General features: G+C 51.6%; 1 protein-coding gene and 1 long non-coding RNA gene across 2 annotated transcripts in view; one reads left to right on the forward strand and one right to left on the reverse strand.

The window, feature by feature from the left end:
- Nucleotides 1-1,590: 1,590 nt before the first annotated feature.
- Nucleotides 1,591-2,976, reverse strand: LOC138762981 (uncharacterized). The gene is made up of 3 exons (XR_011357282.1): nt 2,718-2,976; nt 2,351-2,472; nt 1,591-1,944 (listed from the first exon to the last, which is right to left on the reverse strand). It is a non-coding gene; the product is annotated as an uncharacterized lncRNA (long non-coding RNA).
- Nucleotides 2,977-4,100: 1,124 nt separating this feature from the next.
- Nucleotides 4,101-12,864, forward strand: part of LOC138765238 (ras association domain-containing protein 5-like) — a 36,562-nt gene continuing 27,798 nt past the window's right edge. The window contains exon 1 of the mRNA XM_069942235.1: nt 4,101-4,617. Within this exon, the coding sequence (XP_069798336.1) occupies nt 4,206-4,617 (412 nt within the window). The 5' untranslated portion in view covers nt 4,101-4,205. The remainder of the gene's footprint in view (nt 4,618-12,864) is intronic.

Here is a 12,864-nt window from a genome sequence, read left to right on the forward strand (position 1 = left end):
TTTTTTGTCCTTTATCTTTCATTAAGGGCACAGTATCTCCAACGTTTCAAATGTATCAATATCATTACTGGATTGGAGCTCTCTAAATCTGTGCCACATAACTTAATAGGAGATTGGAAATGAAGAATTAGTGGTAAAAAAATGGGGAAATAACTTATTCATTTCAAACTGAGAGTATTTTTCTATAAATCTTTAGTATTTTTAAGAGAAGAATGACCAGTGAAATGGGGGTTTCCACATCAGAGAAAGGCAGATGGATGAAAGGTCATGTATTTGTGAATAGATATCCAAGTAATGTTTCTGTAACAAATCCATATGCAGTTTGGACACTGAAGACTGCAGATGCTGGAAGAACTCATCGGGCCAAGCAGCATCTGCGGAGACATTGGAATGGTGGACATTTCAGCTCAAGACTGCATCAGGACTGAGAGGGTACGGGGAAGATGGCCAGCGGTGAGATGGAGAGATGAGAAAGGATGTTAGGTGAGAGGTGGAATGAGATAAAGAGGGAAAGACTGGGTAGATGAAACAGGTTGAGGGAAAGATAGAGAGAAGTGACAGTTGGAAGGAGACAAGCGAGGTATGCACTGCAGACTGGGTGGCATGTAGGTACTGGCATAGGGATGGGGAATATGAGAGCGGGTAAGTAGGAGGCTGATTGTAGGTTGATGTGTGGGATTAGGGAAGCAGTGGGAAAGTCACCATGGAATTAGGATAGAGTACAAGTGTGAGTGAGGAGGGAGTGACACAGGAGAGACGGGGAGTGAAATGGGAATGAAAGGGGTATGAGCAGAGGAATAAAGGTCACCTTCAGCGTCCTACATTTCAGTAAGAATAAACCCAGCCTCCTTAACCTATTTATTTATTATCACGAATACAAAGCTATAGTAAAAAAAAAACTGCTTTGTGTGCAAGAGGGATAAGGCTCCCCAAGCAGTTTAAGAAGCTGATAGAGGTTAGAAAGCAGGAGTTCAAAGTTATGAATCTCATGATTGCTCCCAGTGCCCAATAACATACAGAAATTCACCAAATGACTAGAATGGTGCCGCAAGACAGAATTTGGAACTAGTGAGTCCCACACAGGTCACTACAATGGAGGAACTTGGCAGTTTTGAGGAAATTTTGAAGGTTGGCGTCATGGTCCTGCAAGGTCATGGTCGTACATTGTCAAGAAACAGGAACATGGCCTGCAACTCGTACTGATCTACAATGTGGTCCATCTCCAGCTGGAAGACTGAAGCTTCTTTGGCTGACTGTACCTGTGGCTCCTCCCACAGGCTCCAGAATATTCCATAGCTCTTCCCAGAGCAGAACAGTCAAGCAGCATGGATGTGCTTTTGTTCTAAAGCTAATAAAAGCCTATCAGTTTGTTGAACAGGTCTTTTGGAGTTATTGATGGTGCATCAGAGGCAATAAGGAGTGGGGGGGGGGGTGAGTGCAGGGATGGAGGAGATTCAAAGTGACAGTTTGAGAGAAGGGAGGGAGGATGACTATGTGTGGCAAGGAGGAGGATAAGGATTGATCAGAATCACAATTTATTGTCCTGAACGAGTCACAAAATTCCTTGTTTCATGGCAGCGTCACAGTGCGAACATTTATATAAAACACCTTACAAAATAAATAAATATAGTGCAAGAAAAAGTCAAAGTGAGAAAGTGTCTGTGGTTCATTGTTCATTCAGAAATCTGATAGCGGAGCAGAGGAAGTTGTTTACGTACTGTCTTCAGGTTCCTGTACCCTCTTCCTGATGATAGCAGTGGAAAGAGGATAGAGGCTGCTTTCTCCAGACACTACCTCTTGTAGATGCCCTCAATGGAGTGGAGATTGATGCCCATGATGGTGCTGGCCGAGTTCACAACCTTCTGTCGTCTGTTCCTGTCCTGTCTATTGGCACCTCCATACCAGACAGTGATGCAACCAGTCAGAATGTTCTCCATGGTCCACCTGTAGAGGTTAAAAGTAAAATATGAAAGTCTGCAGACACTGTGGATGAAGTAAAAATACAATGCTAAGAAACTCAGCTGGTCAAACAGTGTTCTTTATATAGCAAAGATGAAGATACATAACCATCATTTCAGGCTTGAGACGTTCATCAAGGTGTGAGCAAAATTAATAAAATGTTCAGGGGGCCTGCCTACATTTTGCTCATACCTTGATGAAGGGTTCAAGCTTTGTGCTGTATAAAGGACACTGTTTGACCGGCTGGGTTTTCCAGCATTGTGTTTTTACTTCAACCACAGTGTTTTACTCCTACACTCTCCAGTAAGTAGATTACTAGAAATCCCCATCCACAATCATACAGGAGAATTAGAAGAGAAAATTACCATCAAATACAAATATTAACAAGTACCTCACTTTCAGGCAACACCATTTCAACTTCAACAGTGAATTTTTCTTCTGAAAGTTGTTCCCCTTGCTGGCAATCGAGTTTGATGAAGTTCCTGCACACCTCATGAGCAGTATAATTGCAATCTGTTGAGGGAGAGGAATAAATTAATAGACACAGTGTCAAAATTGCATGATGTCAGTTCTGTGTACATGAAATGAATTATGGTTGGCTTAGAAAGTGTATTTATGTTTCTCAACATCGAAGTAGTGCAGAAATTGTTAGATTAAAGTGTTCTTTCTAGGCGCCTGCCTACATTGATGAGGCCCGTGACATTGGTTACGCATCTTTATATTTACCTTTCGAATCTTTACTAAAAAAAAGTACATACCGTCTTTATCTTTTATATTTGCTTTTCAAATCCAGCACTCTCTGTAAGGAGTTTGCACGTTCTCCCTGTGTCTGTGTGGGTTTTCCCCGGGGAGGGCGCTCCGGTTTCCTCCCACCCTTCAAAACGAACAGTGGATGAGGGTTAATTGGTGTAATCAGGCGGCAGAAGGGCCAGTTAAAGTGCTGGGTGTCTACATTTATATAGAGTCCATACCGCCTGCCTCCATTTTGCTTATTCCTTGAGAAGGGCACAAGCACGAAACGTTGGTTCTGTACCTTTATCTTTGTTCTATAAAGGACACTGTTTGACCTGCTGGGTTTCTCCAGCTGCTGGGTTTCTCCAGCTGCTGGGTTTCTCCAGCTGCTGGGTTTCTCCAGCTGCTGGGTTTCTCCAGCTGCTGGGTTTCTCCAGCTGCTGGGTTTCTCCAGCTGCTGGGTTTCTCCAGCTGCTGGGTTTCTCCAGCTGCTGGGTTTCTCCAGCTGCTGGGTTTCTCCAGCTGCTGGGTTTCTCCAGCTGCTGGGTTTCTCCAGCTGCTGGGTTTCTCCAGCTGCTGGGTTTCTCCAGCTGCTGGGTTCTCCAGCTGCTGGGTTTCTCCAGCTGCTGGGTTTCTCCTCCTGCTGGGTTTCTCCTCCTGCTGGGTTTCTCCAGCTGCTGGGTTTCTCCAGCTGCTGGGTTTCTCCAGCTGCTGGGTTTCTCCAGCTGCTGGGTTTCTCCAGCTGCTGGGTTTCTCCAGCTGCTGGGTTTCTCATCCTGCTGGGTTTCTCATCCTGCTGGGTTTCTCCAGCTGCTGGGTTTCTCCTCCTGCTGGGTTTCTCCTCCTGCTGGGTTTCTCCAGCTGCTGGGTTTCTCCAGCTGCTGGGTTTCTCCAGCTGCTGGGTTTCTCCAGCTGCTGGGTTTCTCCAGCTGCTGGGTTTCTCCAGCTGCTGGGTTTCTCCAGCTGCTGGGTTTCTCCAGCTGCTGGGTTTCTCCAGCTGCTGGGTTTCTCCAGCTGCTGGGTTTCTCCAGCTGCTGGGTTTCTCCAGCTGCTGGGTTTCTCCAGCTGCTGGGTTTCTCCAGCTGCTGGGTTTCTCCAGCTGCTGGGTTTCTCCTCCTGCTGGGTTTCTCCACTTGCTGGGTTTCTCCTCCTGTTGGGTTTCTCCTGCATCCTGTTCTTACACCTGCAGAGGTTTTCCAGAGTCTTTGCTGACCATCGCAATCACCTCAAGTGATGTAGGACGTGGGAAGGGCGCGCGTGGGGGCACTGACGTCACGGGCGCGCACGCGTGGGGGGGGGGAGGATCAGCTGGCAGAGCGATTGGTGACTCAAGGAGGCGGGCGCGCTGGGATAGGCTGGGCGCGGTTGGGCGTGGCGGGGGGGGCGGAGAGACACGCGCCGCCGCTTTAAAGGGCTGCAGAAGCCGCGCACGCCCAACAGTCGCGGCGAGGAGCCCGGCTGCGCGGCGGGGTGGGGTGTCGCCGTTGGCCGCTAACGCAACAGCCGGCACCGCGATGCCCACCGTGTCAGCGTCGCAGTCCCCTCCGCCGCCTCTGGTGAGCGCCCGACTCCTCCCCGGGCAGCAGGGACCCGGCTACATGCCGCCCGGGCCCCGGGCATCGCCGGCCGAGCAACTGATCCTCCGCTGCGCTGCCCTGAGGCTGGGCGACTGCACGGCCGGGTGGTCGCCGCCGGCGGCCCGGGCGGGGGGGGCGGCGGGCGCCGGCGGAGCAGGCCGGCGGCTGCGGCTGAAGGTCGGGGCGCCGAGGCCGCGGGATGTGCGCACTGTCTTCCAGCCGGCCGAGGATCCGCGGGCGACGGACCAGAGGGGCGAGGGACATCGGTTCGGGACCTGTTGCCTCCACACCTGGTGCGACCTGTGCGGCGGAGCCATCGCCCCGGGACGGCCGTCCGTCCGCTGCAGCAGTGAGTGCCGGGCCCGGGGGGCGGGGGTGTCCCGGCTCCCACTGCTCCGGGGGAGGGGTGGGGGTGGGAGGTCACTGGGGCTGGACGCAGTGTACAGACTGTCATTTCCCCCGGGGGGGGTCGTCACTGGGGATGAAGCCAGTGTACAGACTGTCACTGCCCCCGGGGGATTCACTGGGGATGGAGCCACTGTACAGACTGTCACTGCCTTTAGGGGCGTCACTGGGGATGGAGCCAGTTTACAGACAGTCACTGCCCTGGGGGGGGGGGGTCACTGGGGATGGAACCAGTGTACAGACTGTCACAGCCCCCGGGGGGGGGTCGTCACTGGGGATGAAGCCTGTGTACAGACTGTCATTGCCCCCAGGCGGGGTCAATGGGGATGGAGCCAGTATACAGACTGTCACTGCTCCCCGGGGGGGGGGGGGGGGGGGGTCACTGGGGATGGAGCCCCGGGTGTGTGTGTCACTGGGGATGAAGCCTGTGTACAGACTGTCATTGCCCCCAGGCGGGGTCAATGGGGATGGAGCCAGTGTACAGACTGTCACTGCTCCCTGGGGGGGGGGGGGGTCACTGGGGATGGAGCCAGTGTACAGACTGTCACTGCCTCTGGGGGGGGCAGGTCACTGGGAATGGAGCCCCGGGGGTGTGTGTCACTGGGGATGAAGCCAGTGTACAGACTGTCACTGCTCCCGGGGGGGGGGGGGGCAATGGGGATGGAGCCAGTGTACAGACTGTCATTTCCCCCTGGGGGAGGGTCGTCACTGGGGATGAAGCCAGTGTACAGACTGTCACTGCCCCTGGGGGATTCACTGGGTATGGAGCCACTGTACAGACTGTCACTGCCTTTAGGGGGGTCACTGGGGATGGAGCCACTGTACAGACTGTCACTGCCTCTGGGGGGGGGGGGTCACTGGGGATGGAGCCCCGGGTGTGTGTGTCACTGGGGATGAAGCCAGTGTACAGACTGTCACAGCCCCCGGGGGGGGGGGGGTCGTCACTGGAGATGAAGCCACTGTACAGACTGTCACTGCCTTTAGGGGGGTCACTGGGGATGGAGCCACTGTACAGACTGTCACTGCCTCTGGGGGGGGGGTCACTGGGGATGGAGCCCCGGGTGTGTGTGTCACTGGGGATGAAGCCAGTGTACAGACTGTCACAGCCCCCGGGGGGGGGGGGGTCGTCACTGGAGATGAAGCCACTGTACAGACTGTCACTGCCTTTAGGGGGGTCACTGGGGATGGAGCCAGTGTACAGACTGTTACTGCCTCTGGGGGGGGACAGGTCACTGGGAATGGAGCCCCGGGGGTGTGTGTCACTGGGGATGAAGCCAGTGTACAGACTGTCACTGCCCCCGGGGGATTCACTGGGGATGGAGCCACTCTACAGACTGTCACTGCCTTTAGGGGGGTTACTGGGGATGGAGCCAGTTTACAGACGGTCACTGCCCTGGGGGGGGGTCACTGGGGATGGACACAGTGTACAGGGTGTCACTGCCCCTGGAAGGGGGGGTCACTGGGGTTGGAGCCAGTGTACAGACTGTCACTGCTCCCGGGGGGGGGGGCAATGGGGATGGAGCCAGTGTACAGACTGTCATTTCCCCTGGGGGGGGGGTGTCGTCACTGGGGATGAAGCCAGTGTACAGACTGTCACTGCCCCGGGGGATTCACTGGGGATGGAGCCACTGTACAGACTGTCACTGCCTTTAGGGGGGTCACTGGGGATGGAGCCAGTGTACAGACTGTCACTGATCCCGGGGGGGGGGGGGTCACTGGGGATGGAGCCAGTGTACAGACTGTCATTGCCCCCGGTGGGGGGGGGTCGTCACTGGGGATGAAGCCAGTTACAGAATGTCATTGCCCCTGGGGGGGGTCACTGGGGATGGAGCCACTGTACAGACTGTCACTGCCTCCGGGGGGTCACTGGGGATGGAGCCAGTGTACAGACTGTCATTGCCCCCGGTGGGGGGGGTCGTCACTGGGGATGAAGCCAGTTACAGAATGTCATTGCCCCTGGGGGGGTCACTGGGGATGGAGCCACTGTACAGACTGTCACTGCCTCCGGGGGGGGGGGTCACTGCGGATGGAGCCCCGGGTTTGTGTGTCACTGGGGATGAAGCCAGTGTACAGACTGTCACTGCCCCCGGGGGATTCACTGGGGATGGAGCCACTCTACAGACTGTCACTGCCTTTAGGGGGGTTACTGGGGATGGAGCCAGTTTACAGACGCTCACTGCCCTGGGGGGGGGGTCACTGGGGATGGACACAGTGTACAGGGTGTCACTGCCCCTGGAAGGGGGGGTCACTGGGGTTGGAGCCAGTGTACAGACTGTCACTGCTCCCGGGGGGGGGGCAATGGGGATGGAGCCAGTGTACAGACTGTCATTTCCCCCGGGGGGGGGTGTCGTCACTGGGGATGAAGCCAGTGTACAGACTGTCACTGCCCCGGGGGATTCACTGGGGATGGAGCCACTGTACAGACTGTCACTGCCTTTAGGGGGGTCACTGGGGATGGAGCCAGTGTACAGACTGTCACTGATCCCGGGGGGGGGGGCAATGGGGATGGAGCCAGTGTACAGACTGTCATGCCCCCGGGGTGGTCTTCACTGGGGATAAAGCCAGTGTACAGACTGTCAATGCCTCCGGGGGGTCACTGGGGATGGAGCCAGTGTACAGACTGTCATTGCCCCCGGTGGGGGGGGTCGTCACTGGGGATGAAGCCAGTTACAGAATGTCATTGCCCCTGGGGGGGTCACTGGGGATGGAGCCACTGTACGGACTGTCACTGCCTCCGGGGGGTCACTGGGGATGAAGCCAGTTACAGAATGTCATTGCCCCTGGGGGGGTCACTGGGGATGGAGCCACTGTACAGACTGTCACTGCCTCCGGGGGGGGGGGGTCACTGCGGATGGAGCCCCGGGTTTGTGTGTCACTGGGGATGAAGCCAGTGTACAGACTGTCATTGCCCCCAGGGGGGGTCAATGGGGATGGAGCCAGTGTACAGACTGTCACTGCTCCTGGGGGGGGGAGGTCACTGGGGATGGAGCCAGTGTACAGACTGTCACTGCTTCTGGGGGGGTCACTGGGAATGGAGCCCTGGGTGTGTGTGTCACTGGGGATGAAGCCAGTGTACAGACTGTCACTGCCCCCGGGGGGATTCACTGGGGATGGAGCCACTGTACAGACTGTCACTGCCTTTAGGCGGGTCACTGGGGATGGAGCCAGTGTACAGACTGTCACTGCCCCAGCGGGGGGGGGGGGGGTCACTGGGGATGGAGCCAGTGTACAGACTGTCATTGCCCCCGGTGGGGGGGGAGGTCGTCACTGGGGATGAAGCCAGTTACAGAATGTCATTGCCCCCGGGCGGGGGGTGTCACTGGGGATGGAGCCACTGTACAGACTGTCACTGCCTCTGGGGGGTGGTCACTGGGGATGGAGCCCTGGATGTGTGTGTCACTGGGGATGAAGCCAGTGTACAGACTGTCACTGCCCCCGGGGGATTCACCTGGGATGGAGCCAGTGTACAGACTGTCACTGCCCCTGGGGGGCATCACTGGGGATGGAGCCAGTGTACAGACTGTCACTGCCCCCAGGGGGGTGGTCACTGGGGATGGAACCAGTGTACAGACTGTCACTACCTCTGGGGGTGGGAGGTCACTGGGGATGGAGCCCCGGGTGTGTGTGTCACTGGGGATGAAGCCAGTGTACAGACTGTCACTGCCCCCGGGGGATTCACTGGGGATGGAGCCAGTGTACAGACGGTCACTGCCCCTGGGGGCATCACTGGGGATGGAGCCAGTGTACAGACTGTCACTGCCCCCGGGGGGGGGGGTCACTGGGGATGGAGCCAGTGTACAGACTGTCACTGCCCCCGGGGGGGGTCACTGGGGATGGAACCAGTGTACAGACTGTCACTGCCCCTGGGGGGAGGTCATGGGGCTCGATGCAGTGTACAGGGTGTCACTGCCCCTAGTTGGGGGGGGTGGGTTCACTGGGGATGGACTCATAACTGAGACAGCTGCTCGGAAAGAGACAGATTGTCTGCTTTCCGTGAGCCGTAATTCCCTACATTGAGCAGTGTTGGTGGGATCTTGCATGGGGTGTGCGTTTTGCTAGTAAAGGAACTATTGTTCTTGTCGCAATCTTTGCTCTTCTTGTACCCTTTACTATTTGAAATGGCTGCTGATCATTTTCTTTTGTATACTGCAAGGAGTCATTCTCAGAGCGAAGCAGCCGTTGGCATTAAGGTATTGTGAAGTTGTAGTCTGGCCTGCTTGTCTATTCACTGCCTGAGATCTTGAAGCAATGGTTCCATGTGAAAAGCCATCAGCACTGAGGAATAGATTTGTTCTTCACCTAGCGCTGGCATTGATTGGATCTTCGTCCTGCAGACACCCGCTCTCCCTCCTTGCATTTAAAATCGAAGTCCCCTTAGCTGTGCTGAGAGCTGGTTGTGAACGTTGTCTCTTCTGGAGCTCGCCGGCTTGTTGTAGGGAAGCTGGCTGGGTTCACCAAGTGTCAACGATGAGTGCGGAGAATGCGTTACTCCGAGCACCTCGGTTCCCGGTACAGCAGTGCTTGAAGTAATGCCTCTTACTGGACGTCATGCAGCAATGCCCTTTGCCGACACAAGAAACTGCAGAGGCTGGAACCATGAGCAAACGATGGGAAGCTGAAGGAACTCCGCAGGCCAGGCAGCATCTGTGGAGGGACATGGACAAGTCAGGATTTCGTGTCGGGATGCTTTCATCATCTGAAACGTTGATGATCCATTTCTCTCTCCTGATGCTGCCTGACTCATTGACAATTTTCCCTGGGTAAAATATCACATACATAGTATCTTCGTACATGTGTAGATAAATAATTCCATGTTAAAAATTGATATTTTGACATAAGGCGATACTAGAACAAATAATGATAAAAGTGGAGAGAGAATTGGGGACATCCTAAAAGCGGAGGGGGTTTGACCAAAAAATTCCTGAACCTGGCTCATGGATAGATGAAGACATTGCTTATCAATGAAGCAGTGAGGAAATCTGGGCAAACCAAGGGTCCAGGTTTGAAGAAATGCTGCTAGCCCACAGGATTGTAGGGCAGGAAAAGATGCAGCAATTAAGAGGAATGAAGCCAGAGAGGTGAGAAGTCTTTTACACGTTGTATGCAAAACACAAAAGTGCTGGTGAAACTCAGCATCCAAAGGAAGTAAAAGATGACCAATGTTTCAGGCCTGAGCCCTTCATCAGGAATCGAGTTTAAAAAAAAAAGGCAGATGCCTGAAGAGGAGGGGGAGGATGGGAGAGATCCCATTGAATGTGGTAGAAATTGTGAAGAATGGTAGATGCAGAGGTGGTAGGTGAGGACAATGGGAACCCTGCCCTTGTTGTGCCTGGGGGAGCAGAAGGGGCTAGGGTAGATGTGTGGGTGAAGGCTGACTTAATGGTAGAAGGGAAAGCTACATTTTCTGAAGGAGGGGGACATCTCCGAATGAAAGGAATGGTAGGCCTCATCTTGGGTGCAGATGTGTCGGAAATGAAAGAATTGAGAGAAAGGAATAGAATCCTTACAGGAAACAGGGTGGGAAGGGGCATAGTTGAGATAATTGTGGGAGTTGGTTGATTTATAAAAAATGTCTACAGATAGTTTGTCTGCTGAGGTGGGAGCAGAGAGATTGACAAAGGGGAGAGTGTTGCCAGAGATGGAGCAAGAGAATTTGAGATCAGGGTGAAAGTTGGCAGCAAAGAGGTCCCAGTTATGCATAATGTTTTTTTTGATATATGGAGCAATTCAACTCTTCCTCCATTACATTGATGACATTTGCCCTTCCTCCTGTACCCATAATGAGCTTGTCAACTTTATCCACTTTACTGACAACTTTCACCCATATCTGGTAACATTTTCTCCTTCCTCTACATCAGGAAGACTGGATGCAGACTGGGAGATCATTTGTGCACCTTTGCTCTGTCTGCTGTAACAGCAAGGACTTCCCAGTGGCCAACCATTTTAATTCCACATACCAGTGCCCCAGTGTCCATTACCTTGTGCACTGTCAAATAGAAACTACCTGAAAATTGGAGGAACAACATCTTGTATTTCCATCTTGGCAGTCTTCAACTAGACTCTATCAATATTGACCTCCAATTTAGCTCCCTCCCTCTGTCTCTCTCTTTCCCTATCCCTTCTCCTTTCCTCTTGCTCCCCACCCCTTCCCTTCCATCTCCTAACAGAAAGCTACCCTATTTAGCCCTCTCTCTCTTATCACTCCTCAACTTCTTTCTTATCCACCCTCTCACCTGTATCCACCTATCTCTTAACTTTTATTTTTTTAAAAAATGGTTGTTGACTTCAGGAGGACCTGGGAATATCTCGTTCCCCTGACCATTGATAGCTCTACCGTTGAGGTCGTCAAGAGTATCAAGTACCTTGGTGTGCACCTGGTGGAGAACCTTGCCTGGTCTCTTAACATAGTCAAGAAAGTCCAACAGTGCCTCCACTTCCTGCAGAGGCTGAGGAAAGTCCATCTCTCGCCCTCCATCCTCACTACATTCTACAGGAGATGTATTGAGAGAATCCTGTGCAACTGTATCACTGCCTGGTTTGGAAGCTGTACCACCTCAGACTGCAAAACCCTGCAGAGGGTAGTGAAGTCAGCAGAAAAGATGATTGGAGAACATCTACTGCACTCTATATAGGCAGAAAGCAATTAACACTGAAAGACTCCACACATCCCACATGTAAACTGTTCTCCCTTCTTCCATCTGGCAGGATGTACTGTGGCCTTGTGTTCAGAGTGGGTGTCTATATAAAGATGCTCTGTGGTCCTGGAGAAATTTTATCTCGTCCTACTGTGCGAATGTAGTATGAATGATAAATAAAGTTGACTTGTTAGCCTGTGCTCCTTCCTCACTGATGTCCTTCACCCTCCACTCCTCGGCCAACCTGTTTATTCAGGTGTTTACCAGTTTTTCCAGATTCCTGATGAAGGGGATAGGGTGGAAATTGTGATTGCCTTCTAACTCCTATGAATGCTGCATGACCTACTGAGTGTATTGCTTTGACCACATCTGCACATTTTCTTGTTGAACAAGTTATGTGGATCAGAATTTTGTTTTTGCTAATTGAAGTGTATGGGGAATGGGAGATGGTAGACCAACCAAGAAAGCATTTGAGTTGTCTGTTGTTGAATAATTATTTAATCTGAAATGAGGAATTTGGATAGAATTTAATCATGGTGCGCCATCAGATGCTTGAACAAAAACTTTTCAAAATGACTTGAATTGAGAGCACAAGGTATTACTTATTTCTCAAGTTGAAATCCATTTTGAGAGATAGAAGATTAGTTTTTGAGGAGCATGTGCAGTCTCCTTTGCATGTATGATTTGTAGAGTTTTCATGTCTTTTACATCTGGAATAAGATTCAAACTGTCTGCTGCAAGTATTCTGTGGCATGCAAATGTTTAGCAAGAGAATTACATGGTTCAGTTTCTGACTTGAAGAGACACTGATGGAAAAGGTACTTTACAAATACATAAAATGTCTAAATCTCATGGAGCATTTAGTAGCCTGCCAGTAAATGTTCTTTGTAAGAAAGATTTGTCATCTAGTGTTTGATACTTAAAATATTGGATCCCAGCTTTGCCTTTGGTACTGGTTTGCAAGTCCCTTATGGTTATGTAGTCATGGTTACTGAGGTTAGGAATGCTTCTTTTTTCTGAAGTCATTCACAAACCAAAGATCATATTAGGGGTTTTTTCAGAAACGACATTTGGTTTAATATAAACTGAATATAGTTGTATAGTTAGCAACTTTAAGGAAAGTGCGAAGTCCATGTATGTTGTAAATTACATTTGTTGTCACTGTCACTTTGTGGGCGGATGCCATAGCTTTTCACTTATATTTTATATAGTCATTTGTCAAGCATGTATATGTTCACATCAGTGAGAAAGTAGATTTGATCTGTTATTGGTTCTTCACATGGGAGCTGAAACTGTCACCAATTATTTTTTCAATGTAGCACGAAAGATTGCACTGTTATTTTACATCAACATTTTGACATCGTATCCTTCTACAGTTATTGGCTATCAACTGATTTGACTATTTATGTAATCATTCTTATTAGGATTGAAGCACATGTAAATTGTCCTCTTTATAAAATAATCATTTACGTCCAATAAGGGAAAGATTAGCTCACTTTTCCATAATGGTCACATTATTGAGCAAAGGTGTTAATTAACATACCTTCTTAGAAACA

The sequence above is a fragment of the Narcine bancroftii genome, chromosome 5 (assembly GCF_036971445.1).
Source record: "Narcine bancroftii isolate sNarBan1 chromosome 5, sNarBan1.hap1, whole genome shotgun sequence".
Lineage (NCBI taxonomy): Eukaryota > Metazoa > Chordata > Chondrichthyes > Torpediniformes > Narcinidae > Narcine > Narcine bancroftii.